Raw genomic sequence first — 23274 nt, forward strand, 5'->3', positions numbered from 1 at the left:
GCGTGGGTTCAAGACTGGAACTGGAATTGGGTGATTTTTTGTATCATTGATGAGAATAAGATAAAAAATTCCTACTCGCTCTCCATTCATACTCGCGTGTCCATGGTCGTTAGTCGTTATACATTCGTAAGAACTGTCAATGCTTCCCCGTTCTCGGTCCCTTCATGATCCCTCCCCAGCTTTTCGTTGCGGCTTCTCCTCTGCAAGACAATCCTCCATCTCCGGCGAATTGGGCATGTCTGTCATTGTTGGCGTAAAGTAGATGTCCCTGATATCGGCCAGCGTCCCCCGGTAGATGGCATAGTTCTCAATGGACCGCGACATGATCTCCCAGATGGAATGGAGATGACGGGCCAAGTCCAAGCGTGGTACGTCAATCTTCTCCTCCTGCAGTATCAGGCGATTGCTCATGTGCAAGAATCGGTTGTGGATCCACTCGTCGTACAGGTCGAGGTACAACGAGAGCAGGCGCTGCTCTAGGAAACGTGGTTTGCGGAGATGGCTGTGTGAGACTCGTTAGTGATTAGTGTCCATGCTAGGTTTCGTTCGCTCGGAAAGGCGGGCAGGGCGAACAAGTGCGAGATTGGTGACGGGGGAGGATCTCACGCACGCGGCTGCCACACACGCCATCCGTCGGTATCGCACAACTACAGACACCTCTTCGTCCATGAGCAGACCCAGCACCTCGAAGATGTGTTCGGCCGTGTCAACCAGATCCTGTAGCATATTATCCACCCAGTGGAGGTAGCTCAGCATCACAGTGGCTATCTCCGTAGCCTCCGCGGTGTCCTGCGGTCCCAGGAACTTCTCGCTGCGTCGAAACAGGACATGGTCTAGACGGATAATCATGTTAGTGAGGGCGATGAACCGCTTGCGCGTGGACAAGCGTAGCTGCGGATTCGACAGAAGCTCCTTCAGCCGGTCCAGGGCGACGCGCTTGGTTTCGGGTTGACCTGGCGGCGCAACGATAGCTGGCTCGACCTCTCTGATGCGGATCCCTGCTTGCATGGCGGCGGTGACGGCTTGGTTGTACGCGTGCTCGCACTCGCTAAGGGCCTCGGAGAGGTTCTCGTCGAAGTCTGGGAAGGGCTCGTGGTCGTTGGTGCTTTCGATGAGGATGATGCTGGGGTTCGTAGACACGCTCTGGTCCAGAGGCGTCTTGTCAGGAGGCTTCTTCTTTGAGATTCTGATCGTGGTGGTCTGCGAGCTGTCAGAGTCTGAATCGATTGTGAGTTGTGCGCGCACGGCGTCCAGCAGTGACAGGGGCTGCTCGACCTCCGCCATGACCGGGAACTAGTTTATTGGAAGCAGGAGGGGAGACGAAGAGAGGAAAAGGCACGGCGGGTGGATTGGGAAGGAGCGTGGAAGTCAAAAAAAGAGATGTTTGGATTTGTTAGGAGTGATGAGAAAAAAGTTGATTGGATATCTGCCTGAATAAACGATGGAACATCGACGTGCATTGGGGTCTAAGGGAAAGGCGATGCGCCAGGTTGATGCTATGGATACGGACGTGATATGTACCATTCCTCGATCGCCAAAAAACGCATAGAGAATAAAAAAGACGCTTCCGTTGGTTATTCGAGTCGTGGTCCTGCCTTCCCCTCAATGCCCATCTGATTGGCGAAGCAAGACGATAACATGGAACAAAACGCTCCAGAGGCCACCAAACTTGCTTCTCAGATGGAACAGCTGAGAGTTAATGAAGGGCAAGAATCGTTCTTCGCACATTGACTAATCAGCGTGTCATGGAAAGGAGCACGGCAACTTAAAGTAGTGCGAACGGTGGGATTATGGAGGAGAACTCAATCCGTCTTGGAATGGTCACCTGATTGGGGTGTGGGCACGACATCATCATCCTCGTCATCTGGCAAGGGAACATCCATAACTCTTTCTCCAGCCTTTTCTAGAGTTCGTTTGCTCCAGGACCGGACGCCTTTGTAGACAGCCTGGCTGGGGGGTTAGCCAAGCTGTAAATATACAATGGGAGAATATTTCCCTTCCATTACAACATACCCAAAGGAAAGTGCCGATGCCTATCACAATCATCAGCCAACGCACTCGATCCCGGCCGGAGGAACGGCCTCCTCCTGTCGCGACACGGAGATTCCACGGCGACATCATGAACATGACCCGAAAGAAGGATAAAAGGCCGAGGGACGCAAGGCCCTTGATGAAATGAGCCAGCCACGATGCCTGTTGTACGTCAAGGTCCTCGACTTCCAAGGGAAGATCATCCAGGTCGACGAGGAAGAATTCAATAATGGGGTCAGCAACAAATCCAAGAAGGAACATAGTCAAGAGCAGAATGCCGATGGTAAGAAGAATTTGGGTGCCCGAGCTACTGATCCATCGTGCCCAGGTTAGACGTTCCAGCCGGTACTGAAAACCGCAGGTTGGGCACTGCCAGTAGTTCCGACTGCCGTATCTGGGGTCCGCGTGCCGCCATGTTTGCAAGCATCCTTCGTGTACATATCGCGAGGATCCTTTGCATTTGCAGGGACGCAGTAGTCGGCCCAACTCTGGGTCGGTGGACTCATACACCACACGAGGCTTCTGGAAGAATTCCGAGGGCTGAACTGTAGGCAGTACAGTGTCTAAACAGATGCGGCAGACTCGAGGGGGGTAATAGCTCTGCTCTGGCTCCGGGGGAGGGGTATCCTCTGCCCCATGGCCCGGCGAGTCCGACTCATTGCTCGGAGACTGCATGAATGATAGTTCCAGATGGGATCATGTTATCGATTCTGCTAGTCCTTCGATCCCGCGCGGAGGGGGAAAGAATTGTGTGGAAAGACCGGAGAGAAAAGCTCGGAGCAAAGTGGGAAGAAGACACCTCCATTTATGTAGCCGCTAACCCCAATCAGACTCACCGCCTTGTCCGCACCGCAGCTGCGACTGTCTTTGGAGCTCCCGCGTCAAACGTCACCTGTCTGCCTACAGCTCCATCTCCCTCTCCCTCTCCCTTCCCATTCCCTCCCTGCCATCCTTCATTTCCCTGTGATATTGTGTTGTGGGTTGAGATTTAGCATCATATCATGGCGGACCGCTACTCCTTCTCCCTGACTACGTTCTCGCCCAGGTATGAAGCTTGTTGTTTCCCAAGAGCCCCAGGACCTACTTCAAGAAAGCTAACTCCCATCGCCCTACAGCGGAAAGCTGGTGCAGATTGGTAAGCACCGAAGACATTGAGCTCGCCGTGTGAGTTGCAGCGGGAGCATATTTGCTGATGAAAATCATCCAGAGTATGCTTTAAATGCGGTCAATCAGGGTGTCACAGCCCTCGGCATCAAAGGTCAGAACACACCTCTTCCATCTCATCATCATCATCGGTCGCGTGCCTAAAGCTGACCGTCTATCTTCAGCCACCAACGGAATTGTCCTCGCCACCGAAAAGAAATCCTCTTCGCCGCTCATCGACCCTCCCTCGCTCTCTAAGATTTCGCTGATCACCCCGGACATCGGCATGGTCTACGCCGGCATGGGCCCTGACTACCGTGTGCTGGTGGATAAGGCCCGCAAAGTCTCGCACACGGGCTACAAGCGCGTCTACAACGAATACCCGCCGACCCGGATACTGGTGCAGGACGTCGCCCGGGTGGTGCAGGAGGCCACGCAGTCCGGTGGAGTGCGGCCGTACGGTGTCAGCTTGCTGATCGCCGGCTGGGATGAGGGCGTCGAGCCCGAGGTCGCGGATGCTGAGAAGGACTCGGAATCGCCGGAGAAGATCCCCGGCAAGACTGGCGGTATCCTAAAGGGCGGTCCCAGTCTCTACCAGGTTGACCCCAGTGGCAGCTACTACCCGTGGAAGGCGACGGCCATTGGCAAGCACGCGACAAGCGCCAAGACGTTCCTGGAGAAACGGTACACCGAGGGCTTGGAGCTGGAGGATGCCATTCACATTGCGCTGTTGACGCTCAAGGAGACCATTGAGGGCGAGATGAATGGGGACACAATAGAGATTGGTGAGGAATTTTCCCCCTGCAGTGTGTTATTTGGTTGTGACTGGCTACTAACTTGCATCATCGATAGGCATTGTCGGCCCACCAGCCGATCACCTGCTGGGCTACGAGGGCGTGGAGGGTGCGCAAGGCCCGCGGTTCAGGAAGTTGACCAAGGAACAGATCGAGGACTACCTGACCAACCTATGAGACGCCAAGAGACCCCCGAGTATGAATTAGACTCGAATGACAACCCTTTTCCCCTTGTGTTTACCAAATTTCTATTCATGGATCTACGCCCAATGGATCTACGCCCAAAGTGGAGTACACCGTAGGACATTGACAGACAGCAAATAGATTGTGAGGAGAACCACAAGAGGCGGGTAGTTGCGTAGCCTTGCACTTCGGCTACTACGAGGTCTCAGGATCCTGTACTGCCCCTCTTACGGCCCCTGTTCTGACTGTCGACTGTCACGACCACTGGCGACGACCTGACACGGTGGACAAACCGTATGTCGGGGACAATAGGAGGAAACTGACCACGCGATGGTCTGTGACCCCCCGGTCATACTTTGGGCCCCTCCCTTCGTAACAGACCAAACTGTATTGATCCGAAACATTATACACAGCCAATCGGCCAGCATCACATTCCAGGAAAGGAATTCCGACCCCGCGGCAGACAGTGGACCTTCTCCTGACACTTGAGTCAGGTCCATCGCCTAGGTTCCCCGGGCTAGCCCAGAAGCACGTGCTAGTAGCCTGAGGTGGTATAGGGCGAACTGCTGGCCCGGCTTCAGCCAAACTCCCCCTAACAATCGCACTATTGCCGGGGCTGGCCGGCGATCTACCCCGGGTTTCTGGTCCCCGGACCTTGCTAGCAGGGGCCTCCTGGGGGCCAGGGCGGTCTGCCCACTCGCTCTTTTCGCCTGTTCCTGTTCCTGTTCCTCCGGTTCCTGCGCACAGACGACGACTGTGGGTAGCTTTTGCATGGGGGTCGCATCTGTTCTCGACTGGCCTTTTTGGGCTTGACTCTGCCGGCCTTGTTGCGGGTTTGTTATTTTCCGTTTTCTCTCTCTTCTCTCTCTCTCTCTCTCTGTGTGTTTTTGACTGGATCTTGCCCTTTCCTGCATCGTCCGCGATACTTTGTGCGACACACGGACGGCTGGTTTTGCGATTCTGCTTGCAATCTGTCTTCCTCTCCCCCTTTGGCGCGGCCCTCCCTTCTTCTCCATGCGCTGCGCTTGTCTGCTGTTCTTGACAGATATGTGGGCGTACCAGACTGGGTGAACTTGGCTCCCTGAGTCCTGTTTCGCCTTTCCCCACAGACGCATTCGTTTTCATTTGGCTTGCTCTACTGATCATTTTCTCGGTGCTGCTCCCATTGGACAAGCCTATGACCATGTCCGAACCCTCTCGGGACCTGCTTGATGGCATCTCCGGTGCCCTGGCATCGGAGGGCGACGTGCTGCAGATGACCCTCGTGACATTCATCGGGCTGTCCTGCTATAACGTCGCCGAGCTAGTCGTCCTGGTCCTGTCCACATTCCGCCGCTGGCGCGGGCTGTACTTCTGGTCGCTGTTGGCGTCAGGCTGTCTGGGTGTCGTGCCCTACTCGATCGGATTCTTGATGAAGTTCTTCACCGGCGCAGACTCGATCTTGTCCGTCACCGTGCTGACGATCGGGTGGTGGACCATGGTGACCGGCCAATCGGTCGTGCTGTACTCGCGCCTCCATCTCGTGCTGCGGGACGAGAAGATCCTGCGGCGCGTGCTGCGTCTGATCGTCGCGAATTTCTTCCTGCTGCATGTCCCGACGACCGTTTTGACGTACGGCGCCAATATCGTCCATACCGGGGACATTGCCTGGATCCAGGGCTACAACATCATGGAGAAGATCCAGCTCACCGGGTTCACGCTCCAAGAGTCGCTGCTGGGCACGTTGTACGTCGTTGAGGCTGTCAAGCTCCTCCGTCTCGGCGCAGACGTTACTGCACGACCAGACGCCCGCTCCATCATGTACCAGCTCATCGGGATAAACTGTACCATCATCGCAATGGACCTGCTCCTCCTGGGCCTCGAATACGCCAACTTTTACGCCATCCAGATCACTCTCAAGGGCTTTATATACTCGCTCAAACTCAAGCTCGAGTTCGCCGTGCTCGGCCGTCTGGTCGATCTCATCCAAGGCTCCCGCCATCCCATCTCCATTGAAATCGCCGATACCCTGCCTCTTTGTTCCTTCCAGCGCATCCCGACAACACCCGATCGAACGGACCAACAACCCTGCGAGCCGGAGCCGAAGGGGATTGTATCCCTGCCGGGCGACGCGTCGGTCGTGGAGGGGACGTTGTTTGTGAAGTCTGGGCCGGGGAATTACATGACTTCTGATGTTCATTAAATTTAATATCGTCTTTGATTCTATGTGTTCTCGTAAATTCCTGGTTTTTGCTATAGTTCAACTGGGATCCAGCACAGCCTCACCCATCCACGCGTACTCTTCTTCCGAGTCTTCGTCCTGGCTATCGGCAATTTCATTCTCTGCCTTGCGCTTGCGACTAGGAGTTGGCTCCAGTGACTCGGGAGATTTCGGCTCCTCCACGTCGCAGAGTCCGTCCTGGGAAGGGCGAAGGGTAAGATTAATGAGATCACTTGGACGCCCGGGCATGTAGGAATGCTCTCTTACAGATTCAATGCGAAACGGGACAATCAACTCTGTCAACCGCACAGGTACCGTCTTTCCCGCTCTCTTGGTGATCTCTGCAAATCGCATGTCAGGTAGATCGCGATACAGCACAATCCGTGTCTGCACACTCGTTTCCCACGCACCCCCGGCCAAGACAGGGTGCAGTGTCGCGCGCGGTTGGCCCTTGATCTTGGTGTGCGTCTGATTGAGGGCTAGAACAGCGATGTTCCGCGCGGCGAGACGCGCAAGGTGCGTTGCGAGATCGCTGGTGACGTTCCATTTGCGGTTTAATAGCCACTGCAGCTGCAGCTTGTCAGTGATTTTGCCTTGCGTGAACCGGTCCTTTAGTTCTGCTGCGCTGGGAAAGTAAGATGGAAATAGGGATGAGACAGAGTCGATGACGATCACGGACGTCTCCTCGGGTGGGAAGTCCTTGGGTGAGCGGAGGAGGAGAGCGAGTAAGTGCGGCAGAGTCGGGGCCCGGAAGTAGAGCATGCTGTCCAATTCCGGGATCAGGGACTGTGATCGAGAGGCGAGGGGGGATCCGGTATCTGATCTTGTGAGATTCTGCGATGGGACTGGATACCATGCTGGCATCGAAATGGGGAGGCATACCGATCCAGACCACTTTCCCGCCATCGCGGAGGGCATGGGATGCAACGCTTAGTCTAGCCAGGGGTCAATTCACGACGGCGCATCTGCACTGCAAAAAACTTACGCTAGAGAGGTCTTGCCTACTCCGGGCGGCCCAAAAATCTCTGTAATCTGTCCACGAAGGATCCCACCAGGTCGCCGCTGATCTGCAGGCGAGTCATTTAGAGCCTCGTCTAGACGCGCCAGTCCAGTGCGGATCGGCTCCCCAGCAGCAGCTGACGCGTTTAACGACTGCGAGGCTGAGATGGAGACCACAGGAACTAGAGATGATTCTTAGTTGGGACCGTTGCTGGGTACGTATCTATCTGGAGGAAGAAAACTGACGCGTGTCTTGGCTGTCGAGGCCGAACAGGTCGTTGTTGATGCTCATGGCGGGCACATCAATCGAGAGCAGGGCAACAGAACATATTAAATCTGGACTGCAGGGCCTTTAGGACATCACATATCCAGTCGCAGCGCCTCTTCGCCGATACCACTAATGCAGTTCGTGGTAGTTGGCGCGGAGAGATGGTGTGGACCGTGGTGGGTCCGCGACGACGCATCGGCGGAAAAACCGCAAAGAGGCTCGGCCTGAAGTTTCCTGCACGATGATATATACTCCCCTCCGATCAAGGACAGCAGCATCCTCATGTCCTGGGCCATTGGTTCCTTAGAGATCTCGGCCTCCGGGGCCCTCATTATCTCCGGGCTTCTCTGGATTGTCCTGATCGGCGTTTTTCCCTTGCTCGTACTGATCAACGCCTCCCCGAGCCCCGGGCCGAAGGGCTGTCGGCGGCTGGGCCTTCCTCAAGGGCAGAGCAACCTGACCGATGAATATGACCAGAAATACAGCGAGGGCGTCCCAAGTGACACCAAAGACGAGAACGGTCAGCCGGCCTGGCGCGTCAAAGCGCTCTTTACCTACCCGCTGAAATCGTGTGGTGGCATCGAGCTGCAGAAGTCCGACGTCGTGCCGACGGGCCTCAAATTCGACCGCCAGTTTGCCTTCGCCGAGGAAACTGCCAACGGATGGAACTGTCGCACCCTGCGCAACGCTGGGTTCCAGCGCATGGCCCTAATCCACCCGGAGATCTGGGTTCCTGACCCTTCCTCGCCGGACTATGACGAACGCCGGCCGGAAATGCAGTCGGGCGGCGTGATGGTCATTTCGTACCCTCGACTCGCGCCATTAGGTCTCTGGGGAACGATGATCAAGATCGGAATGACATTCCGCATCCTCGCGACCCGACGCAAATTCAGTGTCCCTCTCGTCCCGTCGCAGGACAGCAAGTACCCGGTGGTGCCGGTTAGCATCTGGAAAGACACGCCGCGCGCGTACGACTACGGCAGTCTCCTCCCGGCTTCGCTGCATGAATATCTCGGCTTCAAGCCCTCAGAGTCCCCCCTGACTCTGTTCCGCGCACATCCGTCTCACAGCCGTGAGATCTTCCGCAACGCCCCGCGCAAAGAGCAGATTGGCTTCCAACCCAGCACTGCCTTCGCAGATGCCTACCCAATCCACCTCCTCAATCTGGCCAGTCACCGGGATGTCGCTGCGCGCTGCGCGGCCGCAATCCCGCGTCTGAGTATCAGGAGATTTCGCGCAAATATAATTGTCCAGGGGCCGGAAGCTTTTGCCGAGGACCATTGGAAGAGGTTCACGATTGGCGGTACGGAAATCCATGCTGCGTGCCGGACTGTCAGATGCAGGCTGCCGAATGTGGATCCTGATACTGGCGATCGCCACAAGGCAGAGCCGGATCGGACGCTGAAGTCGTATCGCCGGATCGATGATGGGGATCGCACGAACGCGTGCCTGGGGATGCAGCTTGTGCCTTCTGTGGAGGAGTTTTCCGTGTCGGTTGGTGATGAGGTGCGGGTCTTGGAGACGGGTGAGCATCTTTATATGAAGATGCTGGCGCCTGGGGAGAAGGTTGAGGGTGTATAATATGAAATAGCTGGGATCCATATGATAGAATGTAAGATAGATAAAACAGAGCCGCTTTCGCTCATGTCAATAACGAATGAATCAATCGCCAGAGAAATCCAAATAAAGTCAAAAAGAAACATGCTAACGACAGGACTTGAACCGACACACCCACCCTCATAACATTTCTCTCACTGTCTCAGCTGAGTGACCTCGCCAACTGTGGATAACGTCAAATCTGGGCCTCGCCATGTCAACGTTCCCAACACAATACATGCATCAACCATACAACCATAGCCAGGAAAGCAAAAAACCTAGAATGAGCGTCTGGCAACTCAAACCCTAGTACCATTCATCAGGCCCCACGGCGAGGAGTCAATCCAACAAGGTACATCAAGCAGGCTTCTCCGAAGATAGGCCCCAAGACGCCAGGGGCCAGTGTAGCGATCCATGGGATGTCTTATTCAACTGGGCCACAGGAGGAAGGCTGGTTAATGATGCCTTCGATGCCTAGATGATAAAGGAGACATAGAACGTCTTTGAGAAGGTCATATCTCCTTACTCACTGATATCTACCTGTTCCCACTGCATATGCGTCATTGCTGCCCGTATGTGAAGCTACCACAGCGAGCCTATCCTCTGCCATATCCTGATATGTAGTTTGAGCGAAAGAGAGTCAGTCGATGGTATTGAAGCCACCTCTCCCAACTTTGATATTCTCGATTAGTCTCCTCCCCTTTACCTCCATATCCACCACCTGCAGGCCGGACTTCACCCAAGTAGGTCTAAATACAAATTGACCCCCTACAACCTGTCGAGATCAACTTTGGCCTTGTTCTGAAACTACCAGGATGAGCAGTGAAAAGGAACCCATATTCATTGTCAGTGAGATTTTATTTCATGATCAGATATAAATATAAATTATAGATAAGACAACGCTAGAAAAAAGCTAAGGTAACAATCACATGGTCAACGTAGAAAAGGAAAAGCAAATCATCTACTCGGAGGCTGCTGCTCCATTTTCCCAGAGGCGGCCTGCACAGGAGTCGCCGTCTGGGTTTGCCCGTCCTCAGACTCAGTCGCATGGAACACAGCCGGGACATCATCCGGCTCCTCGGGGATGACCAGATTAAGGAACACGCCCAGGATAGCACAGACGGCGAATCCGTTCTCCATGACTAGATCCACTGCATTCAGCAGGCCCGAGAGCGCATGGTTGTCTCCGCTGTAGGAGAAGACATATGCCCACCAATCCGGGACAAGCGTGATGCCCATGCCCAAGGAGAAGCTGGCGGTGAGAATGAAGCGGTTGCGGCGGGTAAAGTCGATGGTCGAGATAATACGGATACCGGAGACGGCCACGCTGCTGAACAAGAACGTGGTCATGCCGCCCAGCACAGCGCTGGGGATGGCCACCAGCGCCGCGGCGAATTTGGAGAAGATGCCCATGATCACCAGGAAGAAGCAGCAGAAAAAGCCCGCGGTGCGGTTGGCGCACTTGGTCAGCGCGATGACGCCGTTGTTCTGCGCAAACACCGACATCGGGCTGATGGTCATCAGCCCCGCCAGTAAACAGGTGATGCCGTTGCCCAGCACGCCGCCCTGAATGCGCGAGTCGAACGTCGCTCCCTCCACCGCAAGCCGGGACACGTCGCAGGTCGCGGTGATGTCACCGATAGACTCCATCATAATGACAATGTACAGCGCCAGCAGCGGCAGAATCAGGGGTGGATAGACCTTCAGCGGGAATGTGTGCACCCACGCGAAGGACGCCACCGGCGCCGCAGTGATGCCCGAATCTTCGAAGTAATTGCATGCCGCCGCCACAATCGAGCCGACCAGCAAGCCCACCACAACGGCGCAGCTCTTCAGAATGGGCGGACCAAAACGCTCGCACAGGATAATCGTGACAAAGACCAAGAAGCCCAGTCCGATGAACTCGGGGCTGCCCCATGGCAATGCGTGCGGTGCGCTCGCGCTGGGACACAGAGGTCGTGTCGCGGTCGATGAGGCGGGCACACACCCCGAGCCGCCGGCCCAATCCTGCATGCCGGATTTGATGAGCGAGGCGCCGATGAGGAGCACCGTGGGTCCGGTGACGAGGGGAGGGAAGACGCGAGAGAGAATGCGGCTGCTCATGAAGGAGAGGCCGATTTCGAGTAGCGCGCAGAGGCAGGATGTTCCCAGGAGGGCGCCGTAGCCGGCAGGGCAGGGGAGTCGATTGCCATCTGCGTCAAGGGGGCAGTAGCCGGACTTGTACATCTGGGAGAAGGCGCCCGTGGCCACGGTGATGGTGGAGAAAGATGTTCCTGGGAAGTGGGTTGTGATGTTAGTGCTAGATCGATCTCGAGGGCGTGTGGATGGATCTGTTGATAGTTAGGGAGGAACGTACCGACCACGGACAGGAGCCCGGTTCCGACGTAGTACTTTGTGCCGTATATGTGGAATCGCGCCATCTGCATTGCACTCAGAAGGCCCGATACAATCAAGGAAGTCGACACGAGATATTGGTAGAGCTCGTCTCCGAAGTTCACGCCGGAGGAGCCGCCCAGAATGATGGGGGGCGAAATAACTGCAGTGTATCGTTCAGCTGCTGTCCACCGATTGTATACCTCTCTCGACTTGGTACGGAAAACTCACCACCAGCCAGCATGGCAAGAGCATGCTGCAGTCCCAGAATCAGTGCCAGCATAATCGGCATGCGATCTTCCAACCCGAAGAACGGCGTCGACTTGCGAGCCCGCTTGGTGAAGGGCAGTCGCGGCGTAAAAAGGTAGCCGTAATCATAGTCTCCGATGAGGCCGTCCCTATACAAGCACGCGTTAATAGGCAAACCCTATACTAAACATGCGTTGCCGAACCATGGTAGACCAGACATACCTCGTTGTAAAAGCCTTCACCACGCGACGAACCTTGTCGCCGACCGTCTTTCGCGGGCTGTGGTCAGGCCCAATCTGCTCGGGGCCGTCCATGGTACAGGTACAATGTGGAAGCTAGGCGATGAACACTGGAAGTCGGATCATATTACACGAGCTATGGGGAAATGGAGCATGTATTAATATGATCGCGTCGCTACTGTGGGATTTCTCCAGCGTTATTCAGCCAAGCTACTAAGAAAATATCCGGCGGCAAGTCGCGAACGCTAAACCGCGTCCATGTCCATGTGGAGCAGGGCCAGCCGGGAAGCGTGATAAGATGCGGCGCTGATCGCCCGAGTCCGGTTGGCATTAGCAAGAGCATTGCATAACATCTGACTCGCTCATAATATTCTTGCCACTGTACCGAGCACTAGTCCAATGCAGCAAAGGCAGGGCTGGAAAGCATGGTTCTTATCTTCTTTGGGTGGTGTGGCGTCCAATCATATGGCGTGGAGGTCTCCGCCCCCAGCTCTCCCGAGTGGGGGAGATAAGCAAGCGAAATCGTTTAGCCGCCATGGCCTTCTGGCGATGAAACATTCTATTACAATTCTACGGATACATTGTAGGCCAGTGGGGTCATTGTACATGTCGATCCTCCTACTACGGAGTCTGTAGCGCGTACTTATGTACCCTGTCGCCAATCTGATAGGGCCGGCACCTCCCTATCGAAAAGCGGCCATCCCGAGAATCGGTCCACGGTCGGCTATCATTTGCACACATACCCGGGGTTTATCTTGACAGGGATTATCGATCTCGCGGAGCTGCCCGTGAAGAAGTGGAAGGCGCCGACTGTCTTATCAGGGCGGTCGGTGGTCGGACTCGGCGGCTGAGGGGTGAGGCTATAAGAAGCAGCCATAGCCGGTACACCAGGAGATCGGGCTTGCTTGGGACGGGCCCTCTAGATTCCGGGGGCGTCGGGGCGCGGGGGAGGTGACGGGTAGATGTCTTGGTTAGAGGGAAATGTCGGAGTCCAGACTTGAGATCAGAGTTCATAGAACTACAGAACTGGGGTAATCCACTGGCATTTTGGGGGGAGGGTCGGCCCGGTACCTGTTCCCAGAGTTGACCTCGGCTTCAGGTCGAGGCCATGCACAAAAATGATGCTTGCAGTTCGCAAGTCATACAGTATGGAGGTAGCCCATCATTGGCATCTAGGGGGTCTGTTCCTGGTTGACAGGGTCAGCCTTGGCCGGAGTTTGAGGCGCTGAACACACGAGCACGGATGAACATGGGCCAGAGGCGTCGACGTGGGCGATCTGTTGAGCATAGATGCGGCTATTACTCATACTATCGACTTTCTTATTTGTTATGAAGTAGCAGTGAAGCAAAACTAACTCCATTCTTTCTTGAAATTTCTTGTCCCTGTCCTACCTTTTTATCATTTCAGGGCCACAGCGTGCGCAGCGCGCATCACCAGTGCCCTGAAACGGAGGAACGGAGTGGAAGGGGTTACTAACCCCACGGATGCGCGACGCCGACGTTGACAGCCAAAAAAACAGCGAGAAACACCCACCCTCCTCTCCGCCAAGCCTCTCTCTCATTGGTGCTTGGTTGGATCCCAGGTCACGTGCCCGGAACGAGGAACGAGTGGAGGGGTTTATTTACTACACTGTGCGAACTGCCCGCAAAACTAGGCCTACTAGTCTCTTCGCGGATCCTTACGTGTCGCGGGGATGATTGGTCCTTTTTTCTTGCCAATATGTGATCTTATTTGTTGGCTCTTTTGCCTCGATAACGATTTTTTTGTCTCGCAACCCTTTACTCACAAGACCAACTGATTGGTGTTTCCAGGGTCCACTTTATTATGTGTCTGGATTGCATCAATTCAATTTGCCTCTGCTATTCAACCGAAGAATTCCAACACCTGATACCTGCTTCCACTCCTTAGCTGAAGCATCCATCCCACGTCAAACCTTCCCAAGCCAGTCGGTCCACCCAGGCCTCCAAGTCAAGTCATCATCATAAGCACACAAATAAAACAACAGTATCAAAGAGACAGCCTGTATCCCCTGCTGTGTATACCAGATATTTAACATAAAACTATGCCCGCTAAATCCCTCCACGAAATCTCCAACGCCCCAAAGACAAACAGAAACAGTTATCCAGGGTAAAACGAAAAACCATATTGAACAAAGACTCTCAAGTTCCTCCGGCATTAAATGGCCTTGTACTTTGAGCCCGCTCCACCCAATCCCAAAGACAACTAATGAGATCGTCATTCCAAGGGCAAAATGACACAGTCCGCCGTAGTACGTAATAATTCCTCGGGAAGAACAAGACCCACCCACATGGACTGTGAACAGCCACTCTCGCCGCAACTCTAGACACATGTTCATTACTAGAGCTGGTTCCTGCTTATCGTTAGAGAGAAATGTAAAGTGGAAAGCTGACTACTTACAGGATCGGTAAAGCCAACTACAGCTTCTATGGCCTCATTTGTGAGCCAGTAGAGGAAATAAATACTTGCTAGCACGTAGCCAATGACCACTTCACGGGGATTTCCACGGACTGTGATGAGTTTCGCGAACTGGATGACAGTGAGCAGTCCCATGATGGTGGCTAGGATGCGTCTTTTGCGCGTCTGTCGTCCTATATCTCTAATATCCTGGAATATATAGTTGACCATGACCGCCTTCGGAAGCCCCCCCGCTGCTGCTGGGGAGTAATAGTAATCAATGACTCTATAGGAGCGGTATCGTGCAGCGCGCATGGCAAGAAGAACGGATGACAAATTCGCTCGAAATCGTAGGAGGAGATAGACAACTTTGAAATAGGCCGTCAAAAGGTCTAACAGGCAGTAAATGGGGGAGAATCGCCAGGTGTTTATTGCCCCATCGAGAATGAGAGACCCACCGGGCTGGAAAACACAGCTTAGTTGTAAGAGAAAGATCCCACTAAAGGCGCTGCCTGCTGACCAGCTGCTGCGGTTCGGGTTGTTAGGATTTTCAAGACTGTGGGTATTCTGTGGCGTAGATTTGATGGTTATTTGATTTAGGAGGATTGCGAGGCACTGTCGGAGGGTTTCTCCAGAAGTGGTGACGCAAGCTATACACAGGAAGACAGGAAGTATGCGGTAGCTTGGTAAGTAAGCTGATATTGTCGGGAAAGTGTCGTATATGCGGTTCTGCCGTGCGGATGCCATAGTCGTGTGGTCTCTATAGGCCATCGAAATTAGTGCTTTATTAATGAGACGAGTACCACAATTTCTTGCTACCTGATGCGGGGAATCTCAGGCTGCCAGATTATAACGTAATCGGACACGAGCCGCTCGAAAAAAGAACCAATTTCAGCCAACGCCATTAATATCGCCTTTAAATAATCGTTATCTAACTAGGATATCTAAAATGGCACCTAGTAATGATAAGACCCATCAATGTGCAACAGGCGCGGTGCGGCACACTTTCGTGATAACGCACACCCTTCCGTAGCCACTGCTTCCTATGCTTTTGTAGCGTCTTGAGCATGAGGCTACGTAGGTTTTTTAGACTCCTTTTCCTACTTCTGATAGGTATTTGCTTCACAATGCTGCTTAAATTTATGTTCCTGTGCCCTGAAAGGATGAATGGGTGGAACGGAATATGCCGGTGGCCCGAGCCGTCCACAAAAAGATGCTAAAAACAAACCCACTGGCCTTTTCTCCAGAACGTTGCTCTTTTACCGATTTTCTTCAATTCACTTTGACCCTGCTCGTGTATCTTCGTACTGGTGCTCACCTAATTAACTCCACCTCGCGCCAGCATTCAACTACCCGACTTGGCATTGCATATAATTAATTAGCTTATCCTAGGGAACACCTGTACCTTTGTGATCCCCAACCAATAGTTCAACTTTGTTATCCCTCTACTCTGCAACACTTTTCACAATGTTTTGTTTCAGGGCCACCGCGTGCGGAGCGCGCGTCACCACCAGTACCCTGACCTCTCCCCCTAGTTGGATCCCAGATCACGGGATATAGGCACACACTAGCGGCTCGAGAACGAGTGTGACCCCGTCTTTAATGCAAACTGGGCAAACAGAAGGGAGAGATGCTTGGCAAATCTGACATGGCAATAACCCGCCTGGCCAAGGTGTCTTGTCTCCTTTAGCGATACAGAAAACCGTCGTCATTGAGTATACTGATACTGTGTGATGCACACATAAAGTGGTAGCGACTGGGATGTGTCTCGCCTGACTTGACTAGTTAGCCAACTTTCGGTCGTTCAGTGTGTCTCAGTCTTTTAGCCCTGACTAACAGAACTGCTGTCAGATCCTGACCTATTTCCAATGTTAGGTTCTAATGGACCGACGTCGTCTCCACCCCGAAGACTATACTGTAGGATGGGTCTGCGCATTGCCGCTTGAGCTCGCGGCGGCTCGCGCGATGCTCGACGAAGAGCATCGGGACCCACCTCGACAACCCCACGAAACAAACGTCTATTGCCTCGGACGCATCAGTGAACACAACGTCGTCATCATGTGCTTGCCAGCCGGCCAGTACGGTACAAACTCCGCCGCAGCGTCCACGGCGCGGATGACGGAGAAGTTCCGGTCGATAAGATTTTGCCTTATGGTTGGCATCGGGGGTGGAGTTCCAAGCGAAGAAACGGATGTCAGACTTGGTGATGTTGTGATCAGTCAACCTCAAGCACAATATGGAGGTGTGGTTCAGTATGACCTTGGCAAGATTGAAGCAGATGGACGCACCGTTCGGACTGGCTACCTTAACCCGCCGCCGACCGTCCTATTAAACGCGCTTTCCAAGTTTCGATCAGCTGGACAAGATCAAGCATGCAATATTTTGGCTCATATATCCTCACCTGCGACCCCACATCGATTCCCCACCGTCAAAAAACCCGAGTCTGATACTCTGTATGAGTCGACGTATAGTCACGTCGGAGGGTCCACCTGTTAGAACTGTGACCCTGATAGAGTTAAGAAACGCGCAACTCGCGACCAGGGAATTCAAATTCACTATGGCACAATCGCTTCTGGCAATCAAGTTGTGAAAGACGGTATCATGAGAGACAAAATGAGCAGGGAACTCGGCGGAGTCCTTTGCTTCGAGATGGAGGCTGCAGGGCTGATGAACATTCTTTCATGCCTGGTGATACGCGGTATCTGTGACTACTCGGACTCACACAAGAACAAGAAATGGCAGCAATATGCTGCCATCGTGGCGGCATCATGTGCAAAAGAGCTTCTAGGGATGGTTCCTCCGGCCGAAACATTGGAGAATCCTCCCCAGAAGGATGTTAGAGCCCGTTTAGAAGCTCTCCTCCTTACCGATCCTACTATTGACCGTGAGCATCTTATCAGCACAAAGGGAGCGAGGGTCGCCGGTACCTGCGAATGGATTTGTAAAAATGAACTTTACCATTCTTGGCTACAGTCGAGCACACGACTTCTCTGGATCTGTGGCGGTCCCGGCAAGGGGAAGACAATGCTTTCAATCTTCCTTACTGAAGAGCTCGAGAAGTTTACGCAGGAAGACGAGGACAAAGAGCTGGTCTTCTTCTTTTGCAGCAACCAGGATGAGAAGCGCAATACGGCAGTGGCCATCCTGAGCGGATTAGTGTATCAGATCATTAAGAAGCGCCCAAACCTGATTAAACATGCCGAGGCCTATTTTGACACTGAGGAAAGAGCTCGAATCACGGTGTCATCCGTGGAAGCCCTTTGGATTATATTTAGGAAGATCATCCAAGATCCCGATATTGGTACAACCTTCTGCATCCTTGACGGCCTTGACGAATGCGATCAAGATTCACGAAGTTTGCTAGGAGCGAAGTTCGCCGAGTTGTTTCCACCAAACGGCCCCAGAACGGGAACTGGAGGATTCAAACTAATAATCGTTAGTCGAGAGATACACGCATTGCGGAACTTCCCAAGGGTGCGACTTGACCCTGACTTCGATGAACAAGTTACCAGCGATATTGAGCACTTTGTCTCTGTGAGAGTCCAAGAACTCTCAAGACTTGACGGGTTTAACGACAGGTTACGCACGCATGTTAAGAGCATCCTCCTAGAACGGGCCGAGGGAACTTTTCTGTGGGTTGGCTTTGTAATGAACGAGCTACTGCAAAAGAAGACCTGCACAGAAGTTTTAGAGACCCTGGAAGCTCTTCCAAGCGGATTGCCAGGGATTTATAGCCGGATGTTACTCGGAATTGAGGGAAGTCAACAGGAAGTGTGCTCTCGGATCTTGCGTTGGGTTACAATGGCACTTCGTCCTCTAACACTGCAAGAGCTAGCGGCTGCTATCGGTACACAGTCCTCTGATCTTATCAGCGGTGATCAAGCCATTCGCGACCAGATCGCGTTTTGCGGACCCTTCATCAAGATAGATAAGCAAGAAGTTGGCCTCATCCACCAGTCAGCCAGGGATTATCTATTACGCGAAAATTGTGACAGCAATCCGATCCTGGAAACGTTTCGTATCAACGCAGAAGAAACGCACTTCCAACTAGCACAAGCTTGTCTTGACTGCATTGGAAATAGCAGGTTGCGTTATGTGCCTCTGCATAGTCTTGATGCACCGCAAGACCCTCCTCTATTAAGCTATGCGGTATTCCATTGGCCAGAACACGCACGATGTTCTGCATATACTGACGCAATATTTGATACGTCACGTCCATTCTTCCAGAAGAAGTCTCCCCTGCGGTCGAACTGGTGCAAAGCATACGGCAATCATTTATCAAACATACGTAACGTGCCATTGATACACATCGCTTCTTATTTCGGTATTACTTCGTGGGCCCAGAAGCTCCTTGCAAGGAAGTTTAGGCTACACAAACTCGCAAACAAGAAAGATAGCAGTGGCCGTACCCCACTCATTTATGGCGCTATAACGGGGCATGAGGCAATAATCCGACTGCTGCTGGACCGCGGCGCCGACGTCAATGCGACAGATGAATATGGATGGACGGCACCACACTGGGCGGCTATCCTGGGGCATGAGGCAACAGTCCGACTGCTGCTGGACCGCGGCGCCGATGCCAATGCGATAGATGAAAATGGATGGACGGCACTACACAGGGCGGCTTTCCAGGGGCATAAGGCAATAGTCCGACTGCTACTGGACCGCGGCGCTGATGCCAATGCGATAGATAAAGCCAGATGGACGGCACTACACAGGGCGGCTAACGAGGGGCATAAGGCAACAGTCCGACTGCTGCTGGACCGCGGCGCCGATGCCAATGCGATAGATAAAGCCAGATGGACGGCACTACACAGGGCGGCTTTCCAGGGGTATAAGGCAATAGTCCGACTGCTACTGGACGGCGGCGCTGATGCCAATGCGATAGATAAATATGGCCGTACCCCACTCATTTATGGCGCTATAAAGGGGCATGAGGCAATAATCCGACTGCTGCTGGACCGCGGCGCCGACGTCAATGCGACAGATGAATATGGCCGTACCCCACTCATTTATGGCGCTATAAAGGGGCATGAGGCAATGATCCGACTGCTGCTGGACCGCGGCGCCGATGCCAATGCGATAGATGAAAATGGATTGACGGCACTACACTGGGCGGCTTCCCAAGGGCATGAGGCAACAGTCCAATTACTGCTGGACCGCGGCGCCGATGCCAATGCAACATGGGGCAATAATAACACGACTACTGCTGGACTGCAGCGCTGATGTCCATGCGAAAATTCAAGATAGAGCGATGGTACTGCGCGAGGCAGTGTCAAAGTTGCATAAGTCAGTTATAAGGCTGCTTTGTAAACCTAATCCACTGTAATTCGGCGAAGGCGATCGTGTTCCAAACAGATACAAAGATACTGGCGTCAGCCCCATTGGGTGGCATCTTTGTCTTTACAGAACTAAACTATAAGCTGCTCTTTTGTATTTTCTAATATCTATTCGAAAAGAGGGCCTGGAAGGACTGATAACTTTAAGTAGCTTACCAGATGATCGAAGACGGCGGCCCCTAGGTAATGAGACGCGTAGCCGATATGGACTAGATACTCCAGTAAAGTGTCCTAGCGGTGGGCCCGAAGATATCGTGTCTTTTGAGGGCAAGCCGATTTCGTTACTGATCGGTAGTTCTGGAGAAAATCACACTTGTACCCCAGTTCAGAGTTTCAACGAATTGCGAGGGGGCAGGTTAATTGATACACACACACACACACACACACACGAACTGTATCAGGCTCCTACTTTTCCTGTATTATTTTCTGCGTCATAGTCTTGTTTTGATGACGTAGGATCCCTCCCGCATGATGTTGTGTGTAAGCGCCGAATATATTAAGTTAGACACGTATCTGTTAGCCCGAGTTAGTTGCACGTGACCAATTAGAAACTGCCCTGGGTTCAAAGTCAGAGGTCTCAATGAAGTCACGTCTGGCTCTCTCGGCTATGCCTTGCTGAGGCAACGTAGTGATGACGCCACGTCTATTGTGGTCGGGAAGCTGTGTGAATGTTGAGTTTTTGCGGTTTTCGTGCTCTTCGCCACGGTAGGGCTGGGGTGGCGCAGGGGTCAGAGTCGTGCGAATAGCGATTCGATAGGAATCCGCTTTAGCTCAGACATGTGATATGGGCAACGTATCTGGTGAATTAGAATTTCAGTTTGAGAATCCCAATCAAGGATAGTGTTCTTGCTTGAAAAAAACATGATGGGGGAGCAGTGCGACTCTGACTGGATGCGGTAGGCATGGGTCCAGACCCTCGCCGCTTTCGAGAGGAATGGGGCGATGTCACGTGCCCCAACAGGGCGGAGGGCGGAGGGCGAGAAGGGCCGGATCGTACTCGTACAAGCAGGAAAGGAACGGAGTACAGAGCCACCGATTATACACGGGAACACTCGAGAGTACTTCTAATCAGTGTCCACTCAGATGACGGGTGAATGGGATCGTGGCACCATGGAACATGGCCTCATGCGAGAAGTTAATCTATCCCTCGTTAGAGTGGCCTGACGATCCGAAAGTCCCTTATCCTTCCGAATGCAGCCAATGGCTGGTGCCCGAAATGCTTATCTCAGCCACTTCGGCCTCAGGCCACAAAGTGTTGGGGCGGACCCAACATTCACTTTTATTCGGAAAGACAAGCAGATCGCCACTCGCAGGGGACCCGAGGCCACAGTACAAGAAAGAAATTCATCGGCCTCCTTCAATTCCTCGTCATCTTTGCTTTTCCCCCCCGGCAAACCTCGGGATCTTGTGATTCCTGGCCGAACCTGCCTCTTTCATTCGTCTTGATTCGCTCTGCCGAGCTTCCCCATACATTCGTTGCCGATCACACCCTTCCCTGCCCCCAACGTTGGTCTCAGGTGGGCCCTCATATAAAAAAAAAGCTCACCCTCTGCCCACCCCACGCCCTTTCCTCCCTCTCATCCTCCCACCCACACACATCTCGACACACCATGTCGTCCAAGGCAGAGTCGTCTCGCCCGCGGGCGGCGGACACCAAGAAGGTCCATATCGCCGACACTGCGATGACCCGCAACAACTGGTACAAGCACGTCAACTGGCTGAATGTCTTCCTCATCATCGGCATCCCGATCTATGGCTGCGTCCAGTCTCTCTGGGTGCCGCTGCAGCTCAAGACTGCCATCTGGGCCGTCATCTACTACTTCTTCACCGGATTAGGCATCACTGCAGGTAAGCATTTATCCTGAGTTGGGGGGAAAAAAGATGTTCGGGAAAGCTGACTCGCCATTCAACCAAATAGGGTACCACCGTCTCTGGGCTCACTGTTCCTACTCGGCCACTATGCCTCTGCGCATCTGGCTCGCTCTGGTGGGCGGCGGTGCCGTCGAGGGCTCCATTCGTTGGTGGGCTCGCGGCCACCGTGCTCACCACCGTTATACCGATACCGACAAGGACCCCTACTCCGTCCGCAAGGGTTTCTGGTACTCCCACCTCGGTTGGATGGTCATGAAGCAGAACCCCAAGCGCATCGGCCGTACGGATATCACTGACCTCAACGAGGACCCTGTCGTCATCTGGCAGCACCGTCACTACCTGAAGGTTGTCCTCGGCATGGGTCTCATCGCCCCTATGCTTGTCGCTGGTCTCGGCTGGGGTGACTGGTTCGGTGGCTTCGTGTACGCCGGTATCCTGCGTATCTTCTTCGTTCAGCAGGCCACCTTCTGCGTCAACTCTCTGGCTCACTGGCTCGGTGACCAGCCTTTCGACGACCGCAACTCCCCTCGTGACCATGTCGTCACTGCTTTTGTCACCCTCGGCGAGGGCTACCACAACTTCCACCACGAGTTCCCCTCCGACTACCGCAACGCGATTGAATGGCACCAATATGACCCTACCAAGTGGACCATCTGGACCTGGAAGCAGCTCGGCCTGGCCTATGACCTCAAGCAATTCCGTGCCAACGAGATTGAGAAGGGCCGTGTCCAGCAGTTGCAGAAGAAGATTGACCAGAAGCGCGCAAAGCTGGACTGGGGCACTCCCCTTGACCAGCTGCCCGTCATGGAGTGGGATGACTATGTCGAGCAGTCCAAGAACGGCCGCGGCCTGGTTGCCATCGCCGGTGTCGTCCATGACGTGACCGACTTCATCAAGGACCACCCCGGTGGCAAGGCCATGATCAGCTCCGGTATTGGCAAGGATGCCACTGCCATGTTCAACGGCGGCATCTACTACCACTCCAATGCTGCCCACAACCTTCTGTCCACCATGCGTGTCGGTGTGATCCGTGGCGGCTGCGAGGTCGAGATCTGGAAGCGCAGCCACAAGGAGAACTCCGAGTACGTTCGCGACGAGATGGGCCAGCGCGTCATCCGGGCTGGCCAGCAGGTCACTAAGATCCCCGAGCCTATCCCCACTGCGGATGCTGCTTAGGTTGTTGCTTTCTGAACCAATTTTGAAATAATATGCCTTGCATTTTGTGGGTATTGGGGGCTGCGGTGTTTGCCAGGCGTTTTTTGCGCTTTTTCTTTCCCTTGAAAGTGCTTGTTCTTTTCTGATCATTCCGAAAAGCAATGGGCACAAGGAGTAATCAATCCATCACGAACTAGAAACGAACTTACATCTTATTTATACTTCTCTATTCTCTTTTAATATATTAGTGGGCCATAATTGTTAGTAGGAGGACTGTTGTTCTCGGTCCGGGCAGTCCTTGAAGCATCATTGTGGGAGCCTGTGAAACCCGGTCCAAAGGGAGAAGACACTAGTGTAAACTTGGGCAAAAGCCAACATCACGCGGGGGCGGGGGCCCATCACGTGCCCCTATAGTAG

At 53.6% G+C, this 23274-nt stretch overlaps 9 protein-coding genes across 9 annotated transcripts; 5 read left to right on the plus strand and 4 right to left on the minus strand.

The window, feature by feature from the left end:
* Positions 1 to 162: 162 nt before the first annotated feature.
* Positions 163 to 1284, minus strand: N7482_004796 (uncharacterized protein; the record flags this gene model as incomplete). The annotated part of the gene is made up of 2 exons (XM_056686921.1): positions 163 to 502; positions 611 to 1284. 2 exons carry the CDS (start codon positions 1282 to 1284, stop codon positions 163 to 165), a joined length of 1014 nt encoding a protein of 337 aa, XP_056545663.1.
* A 518-nt stretch (positions 1285 to 1802) lies between these two features.
* N7482_004797 (E3 ubiquitin-protein ligase MARCH) lies at positions 1803 to 2706 on the minus strand (the record flags this gene model as incomplete). Its single annotated transcript, XM_056686922.1, has 2 exons — positions 1803 to 1946; positions 2014 to 2706. 2 exons carry the CDS (start codon positions 2704 to 2706, stop codon positions 1803 to 1805), a joined length of 837 nt encoding a protein of 278 aa, XP_056545664.1.
* A 544-nt stretch (positions 2707 to 3250) lies between these two features.
* On the plus strand, positions 3251 to 4145 carry pre8 (proteasome core particle subunit alpha 2; the record flags this gene model as incomplete). Its single annotated transcript, XM_056686923.1, has 2 exons — positions 3251 to 3959; positions 4027 to 4145. The coding sequence occupies 2 exons, from the start codon at positions 3251 to 3253 to the stop codon at positions 4143 to 4145; spliced, it is 828 nt and encodes a 275-aa protein (XP_056545665.1).
* A 1189-nt stretch (positions 4146 to 5334) lies between these two features.
* On the plus strand, positions 5335 to 6333 carry N7482_004799 (uncharacterized protein; the record flags this gene model as incomplete). The annotated part of the gene is made up of 1 exon (XM_056686924.1): positions 5335 to 6333. The coding sequence occupies one exon, from the start codon at positions 5335 to 5337 to the stop codon at positions 6331 to 6333; it is 999 nt and encodes a 332-aa protein (XP_056545666.1).
* Positions 6334 to 6390: 57 nt separating this feature from the next.
* Positions 6391 to 7642, minus strand: N7482_004800 (uncharacterized protein; the record flags this gene model as incomplete). Its single annotated transcript, XM_056686925.1, has 4 exons — positions 6391 to 7169; positions 7234 to 7286; positions 7337 to 7532; positions 7597 to 7642. 4 exons carry the CDS (start codon positions 7640 to 7642, stop codon positions 6391 to 6393), a joined length of 1074 nt encoding a protein of 357 aa, XP_056545667.1.
* Positions 7643 to 7900: 258 nt separating this feature from the next.
* On the plus strand, positions 7901 to 9199 carry N7482_004801 (MOSC domain protein; the record flags this gene model as incomplete). The annotated part of the gene is made up of 1 exon (XM_056686926.1): positions 7901 to 9199. One exon carries the CDS (start codon positions 7901 to 7903, stop codon positions 9197 to 9199), a length of 1299 nt encoding a protein of 432 aa, XP_056545668.1.
* A 972-nt stretch (positions 9200 to 10171) lies between these two features.
* Positions 10172 to 12150, minus strand: N7482_004802 (nucleobase:cation symporter-2 family protein; the record flags this gene model as incomplete). The annotated part of the gene is made up of 4 exons (XM_056686927.1): positions 10172 to 11487; positions 11571 to 11750; positions 11819 to 11985; positions 12059 to 12150. The coding sequence occupies 4 exons, from the start codon at positions 12148 to 12150 to the stop codon at positions 10172 to 10174; spliced, it is 1755 nt and encodes a 584-aa protein (XP_056545669.1).
* A 4222-nt stretch (positions 12151 to 16372) lies between these two features.
* On the plus strand, positions 16373 to 19717 carry N7482_004803 (uncharacterized protein; the record flags this gene model as incomplete). The annotated part of the gene is made up of 2 exons (XM_056686928.1): positions 16373 to 16944; positions 17005 to 19717. The coding sequence occupies 2 exons, from the start codon at positions 16373 to 16375 to the stop codon at positions 19715 to 19717; spliced, it is 3285 nt and encodes a 1094-aa protein (XP_056545670.1).
* Positions 19718 to 21440: 1723 nt separating this feature from the next.
* Positions 21441 to 22878, plus strand: N7482_004804 (stearoyl-CoA 9-desaturase sdeA; the record flags this gene model as incomplete). Its single annotated transcript, XM_056686929.1, has 2 exons — positions 21441 to 21678; positions 21749 to 22878. The coding sequence occupies 2 exons, from the start codon at positions 21441 to 21443 to the stop codon at positions 22876 to 22878; spliced, it is 1368 nt and encodes a 455-aa protein (XP_056545671.1).
* Between the last annotated feature and the right edge of the window lie 396 nt (positions 22879 to 23274).

Source organism: Penicillium canariense (assembly GCF_028826845.1).
Source record: "Penicillium canariense strain IBT 26290 chromosome Unknown utg000002l_segment0_segment0, whole genome shotgun sequence".
Taxonomy (NCBI): Eukaryota; Fungi; Ascomycota; class Eurotiomycetes; order Eurotiales; family Aspergillaceae; genus Penicillium; species Penicillium canariense.